The 22379-nt window shown below is 42.4% G+C and overlaps 1 protein-coding gene, 2 non-coding genes and 1 pseudogene across 7 annotated transcripts in view; 1 reads left to right on the plus strand and 3 right to left on the minus strand.

The window, feature by feature from the left end:
* Nucleotides 1–1038: 1038 nt before the first annotated feature.
* Tent4b (terminal nucleotidyltransferase 4B) overlaps nucleotides 1039–22379 on the plus strand; it is a 63337-nt gene continuing 41996 nt past the window's right edge. Inside the window, exon 1 of one of the 5 annotated variants that reach the window (XM_078032273.1) lies at nucleotides 1039–2052. In XM_078032273.1, the coding sequence (XP_077888399.1) occupies nucleotides 1424–2052 (629 nt within the window). In that variant the 5' untranslated portion in view covers nucleotides 1039–1423. The remainder of the gene's footprint in view (nucleotides 2053–22379) is intronic. The other 4 variants (XM_078032272.1, XM_021721228.3, XM_040279131.2 and 1 more) reach the window with 4 other exon arrangements.
* On the minus strand, nucleotides 11690–11765 carry Trnav-cac (transfer RNA valine (anticodon CAC)). Its single transcript has one exon. It is a non-coding gene; the product is annotated as a tRNA-Val (tRNA).
* Nucleotides 12708–13674, minus strand: LOC110597239 (heterogeneous nuclear ribonucleoprotein H3 pseudogene; annotated as a pseudogene).
* On the minus strand, nucleotides 14038–14110 carry Trnav-cac (transfer RNA valine (anticodon CAC)). The gene has a single exon. It is a non-coding gene; the product is annotated as a tRNA-Val (tRNA).

Below are 22379 nucleotides of genomic sequence, written 5' to 3' on the forward strand. Positions count from 1 at the left end.
CTCAAATTTTTAAAAAATAAAATGAAAAGGGATGGGATGTAGCTCGGTGGTAAAGTGCACCAGCGTTAAATTCCCAGTTTGGAAAAAAAAAAAATTCCTTTTCTCTTTTTCTTGCCCTACACGGATTTTTCCTTTCGGAAAAATCTCTAAATGAGGATATATATAATATGGTCTTCATTTTAGGATTCAAAGGTTTTGGAAACCGTTTGAGTGTAAGATTTCCGTTAAGAAACTGAACTGGAAGGATTTTCTCAGGCTGTTGGTGCACCCAGGGCAGCTCCAGTTTCTTCACAGGCTGAGCAGTCCTGTGCCGGTGCATGTGTGCGCGCACCTGTGTAAAGTGGGTTTTCACTTAAGGTTCGTGACCTCCCCCAACCGGAACGAAGATGTGCGTCCGTCCACCTTTGCGTTTGGGAGCCGGTTTCTCCGTCTCGGGTGGGGTGAGGGGATCCATCCTCTGCCAAGGCCTGCGGCTCACGCACCCTGGCCAGCGCGCAGCAGGGCGGGGCGCGGGGAGCCTCCGGGAACCGGCGCGGCTCGCGGGCACGCAGTGCCCCATGCGGGCCGGGAGGGCGAGTGGCGGCAAATTTTCCTCCCCCTTGGGGGTGTGTCCCCACGCCACCGGAAAAAGTGTTTTAGGAAACGAGCTGGGGGTGAGTTGCCGGCAGACCCCCGGAGTCCCCGAGGCCGCGGGGTGGGGGAGGGGCCAGGGGCGGGGCGGCGCCTCCCAGAGTCCCTTCCCCAGCGGAGCCGGCGGCGACCTCGCGCGGCCTCCCCAGTCTCAGCGACCAGGAAGCGGAGGCCGGGCGGTAGCGCGCGCCTCGGAGGGGCCCGGACGCCAGGTACGCTGGCCCCCGCCGCGGCCGGCTCGGGGACGGTTGGCCAGGGCAGTTGCGGCCCCCGTCGCGCCGCGCCGCGGCCTCTGTGACGCACGGCGCGGCCCCGGGGGTGCGGGGCTGGCGGGCGGCGGGGGCGGGGCGAGCGCGGGCGGCGGGCGGGGCGGGGCGGAGCGAGCGGGGCGGAGCCGGCGGAGGCCCCGCCCCGGGGCCGGAGGAGCGAGGACGCTACCGAGCAGGCGCGTCCCGCCGCCGCTGCCGCCGCCGCTGCCGCCGTCGCTCGCCCTTCTCCGGAGCTGCCGCCACCGCCGCCATTTGCACGGGGACCCCAGTGACAGGGGCTCGGCGGAGGGGCGGAGGGAGGGGGGGAGGGCCCGCGGAGCCCCCGAGGGCGGGAGCGACGCCGCCGGCGCCGTCCCGGCTCCCTGCGCGACCGCGCCGCCCGCGGCGGGCCCCGAGCAGCAGCAGCGGCAGCAGCGGCAGCAGCAGCGGCAGCCGAGGCCGGGCGTGCGCCTGAGGCGGCGGCGGCGGCGGCGGCGGCCCTGCGGGCGGCCAGGAGGGGCGGGGGCAGCGGCCGCCGCCGTTTGATGGATCCGAGGATCGCCTGGTTCCAGCCAGAGCAGCTCGGACCGTCCAACAGTCTGTGGATGCAGATCTGGGAGACGACCCAGGGGCTGAGGAACCTCTACTTCAACCACCACTGTCACAGCAGCGGCGGCGCGAGCGGCGGCGGCGGCGGCAGCAGCACGGCCACCGGCGGGAGCGGCAGCAGCACCGGCAGCCCCGGCGGCGCGGCCCCGGCTCCGGCCCCGGCCGGCATGTACCGCTCCGGGGAGCGCCTGCTGGGCGGCCACGCGCTGCCCGCGGAGCAGCGGGACTTCCTGCCCCTAGAGACGACCAACAACAACAACAACCACCACCAGCCGGCGGCCTGGGCCCGCCGGGCTGCCGCGGGCCCCTCGGCGTCCTCGTCCCCCTCGGCGTCCTCGTCCCCGCACCCCTCGGCCGCCGTCCCTGCCGCCGAGCCCGCGGACCCGGCCTCGGGCAGCAGCAACAAGAGGAAGCGCGACAACAAGGCCAGCACCTACGGACTCAACTACAGCCTGCTGCAGCCCAGTGGAGGGCGGGCCGCGGGGGGCGGCCGGGTGGACGGCAGCGGGGGCGTGTACAGCGGGACCCCGTGGAAGCGGAGGAACTACAACCAGGGAGTCGTGGGGTGAGTACTGGCCCTGCGGCCTGCTGGTCTGGCCCGTGCACACGCGCAGCCGGGCACACGCCCACAGAGAGGGTGGGGGAGCCCCAGAGAGGCCACCCCCACGGCCTGCCTCGGCTGCTGCTCCACGCTGGGCGGGGGGAGACTGTGGCCCAAACCCCCATCCCGCAGCCATCCATACCTCCCCCCAGCCCTCTCTAGCCGTCCAGCCTTGTGGACCTCCTCTGAGCCATCCACAACCTCCCCTCGCCTTCCTTAGTCATCCACACCTTCCTCCCCTCTCTCCTAACCGTCCACACCTTCCCTGAGCCCCCTTTATCCATCGCTTGGGCCCTCCCCTTAGTCCCACCTTCTGTCCCCTGAGCCCCCCTCCAGCCCTCCACACCTTTGTCCCCACCATCATACTCCGAGATTCCTTAGCATGGTCGTATCATTCATTCCCTGAAAACATAACTGCGTTGGTGTCTTTCGATGGTTTAGGACCTGGAGGTGCTTTCCTTGCCAAGAATAGAAACATCCAGAATGCTCCTCCCCTCCCCCAATCCCAGACAGGAATCATGTCAGCCCTGAAAGGCATTGCCTACTTTTGACTCTTTGGCCCATCTTTTAATTTTATTTTTTTTAAAAAAATTTCCGGTTTTAAGGATGCCCTGTCTTTGGGGAGGGAGGGCTGAGGTGACAGCTAAGTTTAGGCTAGTAGAGGTGGTAGCTCTTCTGAGGCCCTGATAGAACTTTCCAGGAGTTCATGGTCCGGGGCTCGGCTTCTCACTGTAAAGTTGTCATCTTGGCAGAGGGAGCCAGTGCTTTTCATTCTAGGGGGTAACTTTATGCTAATGGGTGAATGTTGCACCACTAGTGACTTTCTGTTTAAAGTTCAGCTCTTACAAAATGGAATCTTACCTGACCCCTGGTGAATTATGTACATAAGCCTGGAATGTTTCCATCTAGATTTCCCTTCTGGAAGAGCTCTTGTGCTGGAAAAGGTTACTGAGTCATTTTTCTTTTGTAAAATACAGGTTTTGGGCCGTGTGTGTGTGTGTGTGTGTGTGTGTGTGTGTGAGAGAGAGAGAGTGAGTATGGGGGGGGTGAGGAGACTGAGTATAGAAAACCAGCTTTCAAATTGCTTTTCATTTTTCAGGTCCTGTTTTACATTGAGGCTAGCATACACAAATGAAATCACCAATTAGTAATCCCGAGTGAACCTTTTCTTAGATTCACCCATTCAGATCAGCCCTGTTTGGCAAGGAGAGACAGATCTGTGTACCTTTTTGAAGGTCTGGGTAAAATGAGTTGGTGGGTTCCATCTGCTTCTAGTGGGTTGGTGTCTGCTATATGCTACTATTACTACTCCCACCTTTTATGGAAAATGCAGTCATGCGCTTTTGGACTTCTGCTGGGGTATATGTCAAATCTGCCCTCACTTTCCAGAGGGGAATCCTTTAGGGTTGAGTCCTTTGTTGCTAAGCTTCAAGGGCGCTCTCCATGGTCATCACATTTTATTAAAGGCTTGTGGTTCCATCCTGTTAGCATTTCCAAGTTTAAGCATAAAGTTGTGGTTTAGTGACAAGCAAATTGATATTGAGGGGTTCTGGTAGTTTCGTTTTACAGGAATAAGCTCCAGTTAAGTAATCACTGTCAACCAAAACCTTGAAGTTCCCTAATTGCATTTTACTGAAGTCTCTTATATATGTTTTTAGAAAAGGTATATTATAAATCCAAAGTCCTGCCACCTCTTTTTTTTTGTTTTTTGGTTAAATCAGAAATTGTTTGCCCCTCTACTTGCTATTTAATGTAAAGGATACTGCAAAAGGTTCACATTTGAACTTTGTAGAAGCAAAGTGTTCTTGTTCCTGATTCAAATATTGTATTGCTCTCAAAGGGATTAGGAGAGGAATTTTCATTTCCCAGTGGGATTACTGTTTAAAAACTGATTGTAAATTGTTTTAAAACAGCTTATCACTTCCTCCGACTTTCCACTTTTTTGCCCCTTCCTTTTAAGAGTGTCAGCAGTTAAAAATTTTTCAAATGTTCAATTCTGAGACCTTCCTGTTTTGAAAGATATATTAAACAGTTCTGAATAGTGCTTGTGTAAGAGTGTCTGGTTGCTTGATAATTTTTGATCTGTGGATAAGTTTTGATTTGTGGATCTTTATTTCTTTTAAGGAAGTTTTGCTGTTTTTAATACAGGTATGTACAAAGTCTGGAATCAGTGTACCTCAGTATTCACTATTCTGAGATTAAATATAGTAAAACTGTTACCAACATTTTCTGCATTCTTAGAATGTGACTGCTACTTTGCTAGTAGATTAACAAATTGTGGTGGTTCCTGGCTTCTGGGTTGGCTATTTAGATAGGAACATGAGATATCCTGGGTGCCCCCTCTTCCCCTCAGTGTGAAAAGTGGGTTGTAATTCTGGGATAGTGTGTACTGCTCTTTTATATCTTGGTTTCTCAACATCAGCAAACTGGTTGACTTATTTCCTGGACACTCCTTTGAGCTACAGTTCAAATCCTGGCTTTTTCCAATGCCCAAGTTGTTGCTGTTTGGTCCTCAGAACTCTTGTGCTTGGTTCATGTTCTTAGTAGAGCAAATGTCTGTTAGCTTCCTTTTATAAGCGTGCTCTCTCTTACCTATTGGGGGATGGAAATATCTTTAATGTAGCATAAAATATTTGGATTTCATCGTAGTCTTTCAAAATGAAACTCCCCTGGGCGCATTTGCCATCTTGGCCTTTGTCCCTGTGTAACCATAGGCCCATGGAGTTTATTTTCTTTTATTTATCTTTTTATTCCTTCCAACATTGCTTCCATTTATCCGTTTTCTTCGACTTCAGGTTTCATTCCCCTTGAGAGCTGGCTGTAGTATAGGTTGTAGTCCACCAGCTCTTTCTGCTCGTCAGTGAAAATGAGCCATAAGCCCTTTTCTTTTCAAAGATTTAATTGTTGATCACCATGGAGAAAGAAGGGATAGCAGAAAGTTGCAAACACAGAGAATTTACTGATATCCAGAGCCCTTAGTCCCGAGCCTGAGTGTCCAGAAACTTCTTGTGTAAGGCACTTGGTGCTTGTCCAAGTTCATGAGAATAGGTTTGTGTTGGCCACACTGTGAGATGGGTAGGTGGTTTGTCAAGGCTTGGATGACTTGTTCACAGTAATGGCTTGGAATGTGAATTTGTTTGAGGGGACATCAAGGAGACCCCATTGGGAAACTTAATTTTTCTCCCCAGTGCTAGGGGTTGAGTCCAGGGCCTTGGACATGATAATGCTAGATAAATGTTCTACTGCTGAGCTGTACCCCTAGCCCTGGGAAATTTAAGTTTAATGACTAATTGCTTGAACTAGGCTGGTAGGAATTGGGGGATGGAAGGATGAATGAATGCGAGAAGTTTTTACAAGATAAGGATGAATCTTCCCTTGGTGATTTTAATGATCTATAGCTTTGAACTTGAGTGACTGGGGAAATGTTTGTGTTATTGAAAATAGGGGCTGGAAGGACTGTTGGTTTGGGGCAGAAGGTTCGGTGGTGTTTGGGTGGAAAACTGAGCAGGGGCTGAGACTCGCGGTGAGTGCTGTGCTCTGTGCTGCAGTGGACAGTGTTGTCCCACGTGTGCCATTCTCCTAGTACTCGTGGTTCACTCGATCACAGTAAACCCGAGGTGCTGATGGTTCACTTTGGCACTGGCATTAATGGCTTATTTCTATATAATGTCATCAGGGGATTGGTGTTATTGTTGGGCTTCACAGCAATCAGGCAGATTAAGTAGGAAAGAATTTAGAGAGACCTGGTGTTTGTGTTAAGTTTTAATTATGTGCATTTGCATATGTAGCTCATAGTAATTCTTTACTGAACTGGGACCTTCAGGTTATTGACTGATTTATGTAGAGAGATGTATTTTAAAGAAGGTATTAGGCTGTAGAGTGTACACTTACAGTGTAATATGTATCTGAGAATTTCCTCAAATCCGGCACACTGTTTTCAGCTGTTACTTTCATGCCACAGCTTGCCTCTTCCACCACTATCTGTCACCAGTGACCCTGTTACTGTCAAGAGTCATTGGCATTTCATTGTATGGACTCTTTTTTTTTCCATCCCCATTACGTTTTTTAGCCATTGAAAAGCCAAAGGAAACAGTGACTGGAGCTTTTTGGAGTCCACCCCTGTTCACACAGGTTTAGGACATTGCAGGAGAGAGAAGATGTGAAAGGGTACTAGGGAGTCCGAGGCAGGGAGGACTTGTGTGCTTCAACAGTTCTGATCCTAGGTGCTCAATGCCCCACATTTCAACTCCTTCCACAAAACTGCTGCCAGAGGGCCTAGTGTTCAGAGTCCAGAGGGCCCATAGGAAGGGGCTCCCTTGCTGATGCTGGACTGGTCAGATGGTTGTCTTACTTATTGGTTCTCACATTATCTATGTGTCACAGGAATGGTGTAGACATGGATTGCAATGAATGGTTAGGTATTCTTATACCTGTTGAAGCTGAGAAAAATTAAAAGCACTTTTCCTGTGGGAAGTAGAAAAGCGGAGTGATGTATGCTTTCACACAGCTTTCTATTCTCTATTCTTTTGACTCAGTTAGAGTAACATTTAGTGGAGGAAACTATTTCAAGATCACACCCACGGCACTAGAGACTATATTAACCACTTATACACACAGGTACAAAGTATTCTTGATGGGGCTGTAGATGCTGCTTTGAAGAACCAGGGTCCAGTTGCCAGCAGCTGGTCTTTGCTCTTCCCTTCAGAGCTGATAGGACAGCTCTGTAGAGGGCTAGACAGCCTCCTATCTGCTCAGAGGCTGGCTGGCAGAATGTCCTTTCCACCCCCAGATATTTGCTAGAGACTCAGTTGCTGTAAAGACCAGAAAGTCTTCAAATTTGTTTTACTATTTTTAAGATGACACATAATTATTTTTTAAAATAAGTGATTATAGATTGAAGTTGAAGATGGCCTTGAGCTAGATTTTTCATTTTTGCAACCACACAGTAGATAATACATTTAATTCTGATAAAATTACTTGATGATGCAAAAGACTTTCATATACTCAGAAGCTTGGCCACATGGAGATTGGAGTAAAGATTTTAGGAAAAAATTAAATGTGGAGCCATGCATGTTCCACTGGTTTCTTATTCACTTGGACAATTTCAAGTCTGAAAAAAATCTTAAAATTGTGCCTAGAGATTTTGTACAGTAAATGGTAACTAAGCTTAGGAATTCTAGCTCAAGTCTCGCCTTCTTCTGAAATATGTATTTAGTGAAGAATCCTTTGCTTCCAGGTCAGTTGATTTAACAAAAGTAATCAGTAAAATGGAAACTTTATTACCATGTTTCAAATACTATGCTAAATCTTTTCCATTTGTTATAATTAATCTCTTTATACATAGCTCCATCTATTCTTTTTTCACTTTTTATTTTGAAATAATTTATAGATTTATAGGAAGTTGCAAAAACTAATATAGATAGCTCTTATATTTCCTTTGCTCAGTTTCCCCTACTGGTAATATCTGACATAACTCTTTCCTTCAGAGCTGATAGGACAGCTCTGTAGAGAGCTGGACAGCTGTTTTTTTCACAAAGAAACACAGAAAATTGACATTGTTACAATCCATAGCCTATTTTAATTAAAAAAAAATTAAGTTGTTGATAGGCCTTTATTTTATTTATTTATTTTTATGTGGTACTGAGGATTGAACCTAGTGCCTCATACATGCTGAGCACAGTCTCACCCCTCCATAGCCTGTTTTAGATTTCACCGGTTTCACATGTACTTATTGTGTGTGTGTGTGTGTGTGTGTGTGTGTGTGTGTGTGTGTGTGTGTAGTTCTGTATGATTTTCTCACATGTATTGATTCATGTAACTGCTTCCAACTGTCAAGATACAGGACTGGATTGGTTTTGGTGCTCTCAACTGCTGTGACCTGAATTCATTTCTCCGTGAGGGAAACAACAGTATCAAAAAAGAATGTGAAACTATTCCATCACCTTAAGGCTCCTTGGTATTGCCCCTTTGAAATCACACACACACACACACACACACACACGCACACCCTTCCTTCTCATACTTAACCACTGGCAACCACTGATCTGTTCCCGGTATCTGTAATTTTGCCATTTTGAGAACACTATAAAAATCAAAAAGTATGTAACTTTGTCTTTTCCCTTTCACTGTAATTCCTTTGAGAGTCATGGGAATTGTTTCATGAACAAATAGTTTATTGCCTACTTTTTTAAACCATTCACCTGCTGAGAGACATTCCAGAAAGATGGTTTCTAATTTTTGACTATTAAAAATAAAGCTGCTGTGAAATTGATGTACACAGTCTTATGTGAAATAGTTTTAATTTTTGAGAGAGAAGTGTCCAGAAGTGCCAAGTAAGTACATATTTTGTTTTTAAAGAAATTGCTAATCATTTTCTAGAATAGCTACATTATGTTATGTTCCTACCAGCAGTGTACATAAAAGAAATCCAGAGTCTCTGTATCCTCTCCAGCATTTGGTGTTATCACTCTTCATATTAACATTTTCATAAATAATCCCACCTAATTCTAATAATCGCAGTGCTGAGGGTTGAACCCGGGCCTTGTTCATTGTAGGCAAACATTCTACCACTGAGCTATATACTCAAACTTCCACCTAATTTTAATCATAATTAATTAAAAACTAATGATAACTTTTCCACTTAGAAATCTCCAAGTAAAATTGTGACTGAAAAGGCCTCAATTGGCTGGAGGTAGAGCTCCAGTGGTAGATGCTTGCCTTCTGCACACAGATCCCAGCACCTAAACAGTAACCACAGCAACAAAACCCCTCAGTGTACAAGTTTTACTTTGGTTTCATTCTTAGTAGTATCATTTAAAATTTGTCTTTAAAGTTCTTTTTAGTGTTTGTTTCTTTTTTTATTTTTTTAGACAGGGTCTCTGTCTGTCCCCAAGCTGGTCTTGAATTTGTAGGCATAAGTGATTTTCCTGCCTCAGCCTCCAGTGTAGCTGGGATTATGAGCCTGCACCAGCCTGCCATGCTGGTGAACGGTTTTTGCAGTATTGGTATATCTGCAGACTGTGTAAATGCGTACTTCAGATCTATCCTAGGATAAATTTTTATCTGAAGTACTTTCTGGATTAAGAGTTGGGACTTGGCCCATTATTTTTCCCTTATTGGCCATGTGTAGACAGTTTTGATTCTGTCAAAATGAAATTTTTTCTTTAGCATCATCAATCATTGTAAATTAATTAGTTTCTGTTCTTTCTGTTCTGTGAATTGAATCCAGGGGCACTCTATCACTATACCATATGTATAGCCCTTATCATTTTTTAATTGGGAGTCGGGGTCCTGCTAAATTGCATAGGCTGGCCTTGAACTTGAGATCCTTCTGCCTTATCCTGAGTAGCTGGGATTGCAGGCTTGTGCCACCATACCTGGTCAAATAGATTCTTTCACTGATATTTAAACCTTTTAATCTGTAGGTTTATCTGGCATCTGTCCCCCCCCCCCTCCCATTAAACTTATTTGTTGAATTAGGTCGTTTTTTCCTATAGATTTTCTAGTTCTTGGATTTTGCTGAGTGTATTCCCATGGCTGTCAGTTTAATATGTTCTTTTGGCCCCTTTATTTTCTGTAAATTTGTAACTAGAGCTAGAGACTTGTGTAGATTTTCTTTCTTTTTTTCTTTTTCAAGAACAGTTCTTAGGTTGTGTGATGTGTGCTCTGAAAAGACCCATAGTGTCGGAATGTTTTTTTTTTAATGAAATGAATAATTAATGATTATTGCCTATATTTATTAATTTATTGGGATGGTAATTTGTTCTAATTCTCTTGATCCTTTTTTTAATTGTTAGCTGTAATGCTTTCAAAAGGATAAATTTTCCCTTGTTAGTTTTGGTTATCATGAGGGTATAGTTTTGTTTTTTTTTTTAAAGCAGTACTGAGGCTGAGACTCAGGACCTGGTGCATGCTAGACCAACACTCTGCCACTGAGCTACATCCCCCCCAGCCAAGAGTACAGTTCTTAGGAGGGAAAGCAAGCTAATAGTAAGAATTGGCTTTGGTAATGAGCTGTTGTCCCCAGGAGGAGAAACAGGGTGGGCCACAGGAAGCAGAAGTGGGCTTTGGGATGACTGGTGCTGTTGTTGAAAGGGGAGTTGATTCCCCCGGTGGTGAACCCCGAGTTCTGGTAATGGCTGGGAGTGTCAGGGGAGTCCTTTGCTACAGCCATACCCCGGCCTTTGCCTTCAGCCTGTTTTAAATGAAGGAAGCCACAGCAGACCTATGACCCCTGAGCCTCTGTTCAGGAGACAAAGTTCACCCAGCTTTAGCTCCGTGGCCAGGAATAATGCATTGATTTCTTCTTGAAATTAAACTTAGATTGTGTTTCTTCTTCTGTGCTAATGTTTGTGACCTTAGTAGGAATCTTTCCCGCCTTCAGGTGAATAAACCACACAGCCTCAAAGGAAAATTTCCTACTCAGAGTAAATGTGTCAAATGCTCCCCCCCATATCAAATATTTATTTTAAAGGCCACTGTTTACTTAACAGAAGCTGTGGGGCAAGCATGGTGGCTGTGTAAAGGCGACTCCAGGAAGGTGTGCAGAGCTGGCCGCCTGGTGTGGGTTGGCTTGGGCTTCCCTTGGGGGTTGTGGCAGCCCCTTCTGGGGAAGACAGCAGGCAACATCTCTGAGAAAGGGCACAATGGGCATGTGAAAGGACTTTTCTATTCTCAAGACACCCTTCCTCCATTTCCCCTTCCCAAGGCATTTAATAGTTTTTTTTTCTTAGTACTTAAGTTTCAGGTTTATGGAAATATTGAGCAGAAAATATCAATTTTCAAAGGCCCTTCCCCCTAGTTTCCACTGCTGTTATGAAGTAGGGTGGAACATTAGTTAAAATTGATGAGCCAAATAGTGACACATTAATATTAACTAAAGTCAGTAATTTTACATTAGGATTCACTCTTTGATGTTACAGATTCTCTGGGTTTTGGCAATGTTTGGAATCTGACAGTATGTAGCCTTTTTAGATTGGTTTCTTTCACTTTGCAGCATGCATTTAAGATTCTACAGTGCCTTTCGCTGGCTTGATAGCTCATTTCTTTTTAGTGCTGAGTAATATTCCATTGTAAGGATGTACCAATTTGTTTATCCATTCACCTACTGAAGGACATCTTGGTTGCTTCCGAGTTTTGGCAGTTGTGCATAAAGCTGCTATAAACAACTATGTGTAGGTTTTTGTATGATCACATTTTTAGCTCCTTTGGGTAAATACCAAGGAGCTTGATTGTTGGATTGTATAGTAAGAGTATGTTTAGTTTTGTAAGGCTGAACCATTTTGCGTTCCCACTAGCAGAAAATGAGATTTCCTGTTACTCGGCATCTTCCCTAACATTCCTGGTGTCAATGTTTTGGCTTTTTGCCATTCTAGTAGATGTGTGGTGGTGGTGTTTTAATGTATAATTCTCTAGTGACATGTCTGCTAGGGTTTGAATGTGTCCCCCATATGTTCATGTGTTAGAAACTTAGTCCCCAGTGCATCAGTGTTGAGATATGGGACATTTAAGAGATGATCAGGTCATGAGGACTCTGCCTTCTTGAATGAATTGACATTGTCATCTACAGTTGTCTTGAGTCCTTCTTTTTTTCTTTTTTTTTTGGTGGTAGTGCTGGGGATTGAACCCAGGGCCTTGTGCATGTGAGGCAAGCACTCTACCAACTGAGCTATATCCCCAGACTACAGTTGTCTTGAGAGTGGGTTTCTTACACAAGCATACTAGACCCCTCTTGCCTTTCTCACAGTCTTACCAGGTAATGCTTTCCTATTTGGGGGAACAAGAAGACTCTCATTAGATAAGTCCTCTGGATCTTGAGCCTTCCAATTTCCAGAACTGTGAGTGAAGTAAATTTCTACTGTTTATACTTCTGTTATAGTCTCATAAAATATGAACTAAGCTTCTTTGTTTTGTTTAGTTGGTAATGGGGATTGAACCCAGGGGTGCTTAACCACTGAGCCACATCTCATTTAGAGACAGGGTCTCATCAAGTTGGTTAGGGCCTCGCTAAGTCACTGAGACTGGCTTTGAACTTGGAATCCTCCTGCCTCAACCTCCATGCCTTGGGGATTACAGGTGTGTGTCTCTGCCCAGCAAGACAGCATCTTTTAATCTGCTTTTTGCTCTGTATGCATTGGTTAAGTGTCTATTTTGATATTTTGACCATAATCTAACTGGATTGTTTTCTTACTGTTGACTTTTGTGTGTGTGTGTGTGTGTGTGTGTGTGTGTGTGTGCGCGCAAGCACTGGGGATTGAACTCAGGGCCTTTTGCATGAGAGACGAGCACTCTACCAACTAAGCTATATTCCCAATCTCTTACTATTGATTTTTAGGAGTTCTTTGTATTAAAATTTGTTCTTGGTATTTAAACTCTTATATAATACCGAGTATCTTAAAATTTACTATGTATTTATAGTTACTTATTATTACCATAAGTTTTTATTTAAGTATAAGGATATATTTTTAAGTCAAAGTATACAACGAATAAAACCTTCAGAAAAAGATCTTCTCATCAAAATCAAATAATTAAAAAATATATTCCTTTAATCATTGTAAAGTTCTTAAAATAGAAGAAATCTGTAAGAAAGTCTAGTAGACCAGATGCTGTGTTAGGATCTATTAGCTCTGTTTCAGTTCATCACAACCCAGTTGCCTGCCACTCATGCCACAGTCACCTCTACTGCCTCCACCACCATGGTCTAGCCACCCAAGCCGTCAGGAGTACCATATCCTCCACTGTGACTGTTCCTGATTCTCATTCTCCCACAAATCCATATCCTGATCATTCATTCCATCTCTGCCACAGCCTGCCATTCCAGAACTTCCCATTCCAGAGCTGCCCTGGGAGTGGAGTTGAAGAAGAGTTCAGTGTATCGCTCTTATGTATAGACGCGTATCTTCATGTGTCACACACTCTGTTTGCCTCTCCTGTTGCTCTGCCATCAGCTCAATATCACTATGAACTCATTGGGTTTAGTATTGAGAAGAATCATCAGCAATGTCATCTTCAGTTGCAGGAAAAGGCAACCCTTTTGTGTACAAAATGATATCATGAAAACCTGAACTTGCTCAGCAGCTCCACCATAGCTGTGACCTCCCATACCTCTTCCATCTCAGTCAGTCATTGAAGCCATCAGAGCCGCAGCCCTAATTATGATAGCTACCATCGTACCCATCACCTCCTCGTCGCAGTCTTTCACACATACCTCCATGCTCAGCTCCATAAGAACCCCCTCTTACTCCTTTTGGCCTGTCACATGATTCCAGTGGCTCTTTGGCAGTCTTCTTGGTGGATCATGAAATCCTTTGATTTCACTTCTGCTATTTCTGAAGATCTCTGTACCCTGTGTCCTTTCTTGTGTTTCCCCGGAGCATGTTCTGCGATCTCCTGTGAAGCAGACTGCACGAAGGCCTCTGCTGGGCTTCTCCCTGGTCTTCCATCACCAGTGTTATCCCCATTTGGCATAATTTTCAAACCTTGACAAAATGGGACTATTATCCTTTTCCTCTTTTTGCTGCAACCCAATAGTAGCCTGCGAAGTCTTCCTGTTGTGTTGTGTTCATCGTTTGAACCATTACGTTTCATCTCAATACCATTGATTTAAATGCCCCTTTTACTTCAGATACCTGTCAGGCTGTATCAGGCTGTGGAGGCTGTGATGACACCAACTCGGTGTTCATAGTTCCAGTGGGAGGAGGGAGAAGTCGTTGCTTCTCACAAGAGTTTTTCCACCTGTCTTTGGCGGTGGTAGCTGCTAAGGTCCAGAAGTTTTTTTGTTTATCTTTTCTACATAGGCATCATTATTATCAAGAAGATTTGATTTCTTCCTTCCCAATTTGTTTGTCTTTTCTTTTTCTTATTTCATTAGCTTAGGACTTCTGGTATGCTGTTGACTAAGAGTGGTGAGAACGGACATCTTTCCTTGTTCTTAATCTTTTTTTTTTTTTTTGGTGGTGCTGGGGATTGAACCCAGGGCCTTGTGCATGTGAGGCAAGCACCCTACCAACTGAGCTATATCCCCAGCCCTGTTCTTAATCTTAATGGTGGGAAAACGTAATTTTTCACCATTAAGCCTGATGTTAATTGTAGGATTTTTGTAGATGTCCTTTTTCAAGTTGAAGAACTTCTCCCCTATTTCTAGTTCACTGGGAGTTTTTGTCATGAAGGGGTCTTGGAGTTCATAAAAATTTATTTTGCATGTGTTGATATGATCATAGGGTTTATTTTCTTTTCTTGGTATAATAGATTAGATTATTCTTGAATTTTGAACCAGGTTTACATACCTGGAGTAATTCCACTTGGTTATGGTTTATAATTCTTTTTGTACATTGTTGGATTCAATTTGCCTAGTATTTTGTTCAGAATTTATGCAGCTATATTCAGGAGAGATTTTGGTCTATAGTTTTCCTTGTTTTTCTGGTTCTTTCCATCTGGTTTATGGGTAGGGTGATGCTAGCTTTATAGAATGAGTTAGCAAGTATTCTCTCTGCTAAATTTGGAGAGAACTGAGATAATTTCTAACTTAAAAGTTTGGTAGATTTATCAGTGAAGCCATCTGGGCCTGGTACTTTCTGCTGTAGAAGTTTATTAATTATTGATTGAGTTTTCTTATTAGATAGTTAGGTCTATTGAGATGCCTTTCCTTCTTGTCTAAGTTTTGGTTTGTTGTGTTTTTCAAGGAGTTGGTCCATTTCATCTAGGTTATCAAATTCATGGGCAAAGAATCCTTGGTAACATTCCTTTATTATCCTTTTAATGTCCAGAGAATCACTAGTGATTACCCTTGTTTCATTTCTGCTATTAGTAATTTGTCTTCTCTCTTTTATCTTTATCACTTTTATTGATCTTTTCCAAGAACCAGTTTTTGGTTTTATTGGTTTTTCTCTGTTGATTTTTAGTTTTCAATTTCATTGATTTCTGCTCTAATTTTATTTTCTTCTGTTTACTGTGGATTTAATTTGTTCATCTCTTCTTAGTTTCTTAAAGTGGAAGCTTAGATTATTGGTTTATAGATCTTTATTCTTTCCTGATGTTTGTATCCAGTGCTATCAGTTTTTCTGTAAGAACTTTCCCAGCATCCCACACGTTTTGAAGAGTTGTATTTTCATCTTCATTTTAGACATACTCTTGTGACTTTTTGAACCCATCTACTGTGTAGCAGTGTGTTGTTTGATCTTAAGTATATATTTTGGGATTTTTCGGCTTTCTTTCTGTTACTGGATTTGACTTTAATTCTCTGTGTCCTGAGAGCAGACATTTTATTATTTTTATTTTAAAAAATTTGTTAAGGTATGTGGCTGAAAATGTATGTGTGTTTATGTATATCTCTCTCTGTGTGTGTGTGTGTGTGTGTATATGAAATGCTAATGCTAAAAGGTTCTCTCATCTTTATTATATGTGACTTCACAGTACAAGATTGGTTAAAACAGACAGAGTGAGGCATCCTTAGTGTCCATCAATAGATGTATTGATAACCAGAATGTCCTCTACACATGCAAAGCCTTATTTAACCTTAAAAAGGAAGGAAATTCTGGCACATGCTGCAACATGGGTGAATCTTGAAATCATGCCAGTGAAGAAGGGTTACAAAGTTCTGAAGATGGACAGTGGTAATAATTGAACACCAAGATGAATGTACTTAATGCCATATAATCATATACTTAAAAATGGTTAAAATGGTAAATTTTATGTAATATATATTTTTATCACAATTTATTTATTTGATACTGGGGACTTAGGGCACTTAACCATGAACCACATCCCATACCTTTTTAGTTTTATTTATTTTGAGACAGGGTCTTGCTAAGTTGCTGAGGGAAAAATTTTTGTAAACCAGAGTGGTGCTGGCCAAGGGGGCACATGCCTGTAATTCTAGGGGCTCAGGAAGCTGAGGCAGGAGGATCGCGAGTTCAAAGCCAGCCTCAGAAAAAGCAAGGTGCTAAGCAACTCTCTAAATAAAATGCAAAATAAGGCTGGGGATGTGGATTAGTGATTGAGTGCCCCTGAGTTCAATATCTAGTACCTGCCCCCTCAAAACAAAAACAAAAAAACCCAGAGTGGTATCAACTGTGAAAAGGTTTCAAGAGTTATTTTAATGATTTACCTTATTCTGGATGTTTATACTATTTTTTGGAACTTAAGTGACCAGTTTAATTTTCATCAGTGATTGGCCTGATAAAACGTAATACATTTTCAAGGTCTGGTGGTGCATGTGTACCTGTAATACCAGCTACTTGGGAGGCTGAAGTAGAAGGATGCAAGTTGGAGGCCAGCCTCAGCAATTTAGCAAGACCTGAAACAACTTAACAAGACCCAGTCTTAAAAACTGAAAAGGGCTGAGGATGTAGCTCAGTAGTAGAGAGCCCCTGAGCTCATTCCCCAGTAGTATGAGCAAATATATATTATATTTAGGGTTTTGTAAAAGAGTTTGAAGAGTAAAATTTTTGTGTAAAATCAGCATGAAACTCTATGTCTATGATAAATCTGATACTTGTAGAAGACATATATGCATTCCTTTTAAGATCATGCTGCTTATCCACTTGACTGATTGTAGTCGTAGAGTAGAACCCTTATAGGGTATGAGGACCTTCAGAGGCCAGAGGAACCCAGTCCTTGGTTTTGAAAATTGGTAACTTTGTTGGGGATGTAACTCGTGGTAGAGCATTTGCCTACCATGCGTGACACCCTGGGTCTATCCCCAGCATTGCCAAAAGAAAAAAGGAAAGAAAAAAATTACCAATCAACCAGCCTCAGCAAAGTTAAATCACTTATTACTAAGTTCCACAACTATCTTTTCCTACAGCCAGGGCTGCTTAGCCCTAATCTCTAATGGGTCCCAGGGCTCCACCAGAATCGGGTTTTGTCAGGCTCAGCCTGTGATACCAAATAAAACTAGGGATTGGTATTTAACCTCATCTCTTTCTGTGCCCACTGTCTCCCACAGTCCATGCAGATAATGGTGCTCTGCTTAATGGGCTTGGTGAGAGTGATTTCCAGATCAGTTACTTGCACCGCAGTGGCAATCTCGGGAAGTGAAGAAAATTTGATGATGGAACCCATGCATGGAGTCACTGACTGCATAGGCCTGTACAGGATGGTGGTTCTCATGTTTTTTAAAAATAATAATCATACTAAGCACAATGGAGGATTGTTCTCAAATGATCTCTTAAAGTTTGGGTTTCTAAACTGGGCCCATTAACAGGAACACCTAGGGAGTTCAGGTAGCTCAGGTCCCACTTGTGGAGGGGTGTCTACTCTGGGAGGGAGATGAGATGCTGGGAGTCTTTAAAAATTATTGCAAGAGACAGTAACTCTGCCTCTCCACTCATTTTTATATATGTAATAATTAAAACCAGATGGGCATGGGGGCTTGTGGGCAACAGACATTATTTTAATGAAGTGAAGTTTTGACTCAGGCTTTTATAATACTGTCGTTTTTTTGGATTAAAATTTAAAATATCTAAATAAATAAAAAATATTAAAAATGCTTATGAAGAATTTGAGGTTTTAATATGTAAGATTTTTTTAAAGAAAATTTGGTCTTGCATTAAAAATGCTGGAGGTTTTTTATTTTTGGACTAGATTTGTTTTTCAGCAAGACACTATTGATATTGGTCACAGAGGGGGGTGTGTTTGTATATTTCAATGTGAAGACAGTATGCCCTGAATGCCCTTTATCAATCTGAAACCACCCACACTAATGGATTTGAATTCCCTTAATGGAATATTAGATAAATTGCCTATAATTTATGATCCAGAGATTTTTCTTAAAATTTAGAAAAGGAAAGCATTAATTTATTGTCCTCATAAAAACTTTAAACTATATGGAAAAGGTAGGAGTCTCATGTAACCACCATTTTTAGTCCCAGCCTGGGATGTAGTAATTGTATTGGGTTCAGAAGATCCTTTTTCTACCACGTAAGACTGACCAAAGAAAGTGCATATTATTTTATGTTTTGTATCAGTGCTATTATAATACATATTTTGTTTTTCGCTTGTACTTTCCACATAATGTGTCTTGGGAATTTGTTCATGTAGAGTTTATGTAGTGCTACATGGACTTCAGTGGTTTGGTTGTGTTAGTAGCCCCCCCTTTTTTGTGGGGGATATGTTCCAAGACCCCATTGTGTATCTGAGCCTACTATCTAGTCATTTACCTTACACTGTTTTTCCCTAAAACCTGTGATAAAGTTTATAAGTTAGTCATAGTAAGAAATAATCAAACAGCAGCCAATTTTTCAGTCCCAAACTATTCCTGAATCTGAATTCCTGTCACTAAGTCTTACTTTTGCAGTAAATGGATTGGTGTCACTTGTCTCAAGGGATCCCTTGCCAAAATTCTTGTATAGTCTTAGCACTTCTAGTTTAACACATTACCATCATGTTTTCGGTTCATGTCTTCTGCCCACATATTTTGTGCCTTTTCCCTTTTTTTTTTGGTATCTGAATTGAATCCAGGGGTGCTCAACCTCTGGGCCACATTCCCAGCCCTTTTATTTTTACCTTTTCCATCGTAACTAAGCACTTATCACACACTATATCAATAACTTTTGCAGTTTGAGGTGCAATAGCAAAACCAGCATGAATTTCTTTTTCCTTCTTCACAATTTCACAAACAGATTTGTTCTTACAGTAGGTCTGAGCAACCTCAGAATATAATTTTTTTTCCTTAAGGACTTTCACCTTGTCATTCAAAGGAAGCTTGTTTTGGTATTTCTATGACATGTCTAAATTGCAGCATCACTATTCTTGCCCTTTATAGCCATTAAGTAAAATAAGGGTTCCTTGATCACAAGCAGTTGGGACAGTGAATCTGATAGCCAGGACGGCCGGTGAGTGACTGATGGGAGGGAGAGTGGGCAGTACCTAGTGAGGGTGCATTGCACTAAGGGTTGGTTCACTGCCCACCCCCTCCCCTATGGAGAGGGACGGTATGTGATTGCCTCTTGCTACTCAGAATGCTGTGTAATTTAAAAGTTATAAGTAGTTTATTTCTGGAATTTTTCATTTAGTTTCAAACTGCAGTTGACCACGGGGAACTGAAATTACTGAAATAAAAACTTTTTTAAAAAAAAGCTAACATGTTTAGTTTTATTCATTAAACAGTTGGCAACCTGTAAAATGGAAATCTCAGCCAGGGGCAAGACTATACCATACTATACCAGTCTCGCTAAGTTGCTGAGGCTGGCCTCAAACTTGAGATCCTCCTGCTCAGTCTCTCTAGTCACTGGGATTATAGGCATCTACAACTACTCCCCCGCTATCCCATACCTTTTAAAGCCGTCCTCCTGCTGGTGAACACAAAGGTGGTTTTTCATATTTCCTAATCCAGTGCTGCAGTGCCGGTTCTTGTATATGCCTCCCTGCGCATGTGTGCTGTGCTCACTGAACAGGGGATATGTGTTGAATGTTTGGCAAATCCTACCGGATTGTCCTCCAGCCAGCCTGTGCTGCAGGGTAGATAGAGAGAGGTGAGGCAGGCTCTCAGAATTTGCTGGACTCCGTTGATCTTATAAATATTTGTTAAGACACAAAGTAGCAGAGTATGTGTTACTTTTTTTTCTTTCAGTTGTCATTAATGTGAGGAATATTTCTGGGTGGGCTGAGCTGACCTTAAGTGTCTGTAGGCTCAGTGACAGTGTGCTAGGTGCTGACTTGGAAACATTTATAAAAAATGTTGAGTTCTATTAGTGATGAGAAAAGGATCACGGTAGTTAGAATTAAGTGTATCAAAACTTTAACAGACCTTAAGAGAAAACTTGATGTGTTCTTCATTTTCTTTGGCCTTCACTTTTCATATGTATTAGAAATTTTCGGTTATGTATTTAAATTTTTTTCTTGTATATTTGTTCAGCTTGACTATAAAAATAACACCAAAAAAAGCCAGGGATTTCAAAGAACCTCTTCATTATAAAGCATCAACTACTTTGTCTTCATAAACTCTTAATATTTGTATCAGTGTAAAAGATCACTTAAAAAATAGTTTTGAAGATGTTAGGAGGACTACTACTTGAATATCTGCGCTTCAAACCCATGGATAGGTAGAGAGCAGAAAAGGAGACGACAGAAAGAATTTTCATCATCATGAAAGTTTTCAATGCTTCCTTCATTTCACACTCTGCCTTGTCTTTTCTGTGTATCTACGTGGTCTGCATGTGAAGTTTTTTTTTTGTCGGGGGTGTGTGTGTGTTTTCCAATGCAAATATACTGTGCTTTACTTGAGCATTTCCCTACTGTTGGACATGTAAATTGCTTTTTTGTTGTTATTGCTTATTGTAAAAAAAAGCCAGTATCTCCATCTGTTGCTCACAATAAGATGGCTGGGTTTCTTATTATATGTTGCTAGAAAGATTTTGAAGGTTAGCAGCAAAGGAGGGAAACCTAACACTTTACTCCCTTGGCCCCTCTTTGCCTCCCACGTAGATCAGGTTTTTATCATTTTACTTATTTTTTTCTTGGTATAGTAGCTGTGAGTTTTTTGGCTTATGAGTTTGTTGATGTATGTGTGAATGAGTTAGCTGTACAGTTGATTCTACTTTGACATTTCTCTAGTGTTTTAGTGCCCCCCCCATTCTGCCTAATCATTTTCTTACCTCAAAATGAAGTAATTGTGTACTTGGCACCACTAAATTAGAAAATTGTCTGTCCTTGGCTAAAAGATCTCAAGCATAGGAACTGGATAGGATAAGAGGAGGGGAGGGGTGTAGCTCAGTGGTAGAGCCCTTGCCTAGCATGCACAAGACCTAAGTTCCATCCCAGCTCCAAAAAAAAAAAAAAAAAAAAATGAATTTTTTGCTTGAGGGGGAAAAAAAAAGGTGAGGGATTCAGCAATTCAGTTGTGTCTTCTATTGAGAAGAACCTGGCATAAAGTAAAACAAGCGCTCTAAGTAAGGGTGAATATAATAAGGACATGTAATGTGAGCTCCTTAGTAAGGAAATTAATGATGAAAAGGGTCTTTGGAGCTGTGTGTATTAACACAGAGATTAACCTGTAAAAGCAGTAGTGCCCAAGAGAATTGGGCAGATGTAGACTCATGGATTCTCTAGTGACATGTGGAAAGGTGTTGGGATTGTACCATGAAATACTTGAATTAAAACTCTTAATATTAAACTGGGTATGGTGACACATGCCTGTAATCCCAGCGATTTGGGAGCCTGAGGCAGTAGGATTGCAAGTTCAAGGCTATCCCAGCAATTTAGTGAGATCCTTTCTCAAAATAAAAAATACAAAGGGCTGGGGATGTGGCTCAGTTGTTAAAAAAAAAAAAACCCAAAAAACCTCCCTCTTTTAATACTACATATAAACGGTGACCCTGGGATTCCTAGATACCCTGTAGGTCCTAATACAAAAACGACTAGCAAATGTTTTCAGTATTCAAAAAGGGAAACAATTTGCCTGTTAACTGAAATATCAAATTGTTGTTAGGGGTTTATGTAAGTCATTAATTCCTCTGCTGTACAAGTCTTCTTTTTATTGATATTAGAGTCTCTTTGTTCTCTTATTTTGTTTTATGGTCGCATCTAAGGTGGAAGTTCAAGTACAGTCTGTTTAGTGGCTTTAATAACTTTCCTTCCTTTAAAATTTTTTTTAAATAATATCATGGAAATATAATTCACCCGTTTAAAATGTACAGTTCCATTGGTTTTAAAAATATTCATAGAGTTGTATAGCCATCACCAGAATAATTTTTGGAACATTTTCATCATCCCAAAATAAAAAGCATTCACTCCCCATTTCTCCCCAGCCCTCAGCTGAGGGTACCACCAGTCTGCTTTTTGTCTCCACGGATTTGATGGTTCTGGACATTTCATATTAGTGGAGTCATAGATTATATGGCCCTTTGTGTCTGTCTTCCTCTGTATACAGTAACGTCTTCAAGGTTCATCCGTGTTGTAGCACATACCAATTCTTCATCCTTTATGTGCTTGAATCATATTCCATTGTATCGACATGCTGTTTTTTGTTTATCCGTTCATTGGTTGATAAATTGTTTTAAATTTTTGAGTATTATGAACAGTGTTACTGTGGACATTTATGTTTTTGTGTTGAGTATACATTTTCAGTTTCTTGAGTAGATGTGTAGGAATATTTCTGGTTTGGGGTCTCTGTGGTGTTCTGAGCCCAGTGTACTCTTACATTAATAAGGGGGAAAAGGACAGAGAGAGGGAGTGACTGAGACAGAGATAGACACAGAGAGACTGAAAGTAGCCCTAGGGTGGTTTTCACCTGGTGAATTAGATCTTTAGTCTGAGAGTAACTAACAAAGCAATAAGCTTCAAGTTGCAGTTGC

This window comes from Ictidomys tridecemlineatus, chromosome 15 (assembly GCF_052094955.1).
Source record: "Ictidomys tridecemlineatus isolate mIctTri1 chromosome 15, mIctTri1.hap1, whole genome shotgun sequence".
Lineage (NCBI taxonomy): Eukaryota > Metazoa > Chordata > Mammalia > Rodentia > Sciuridae > Ictidomys > Ictidomys tridecemlineatus.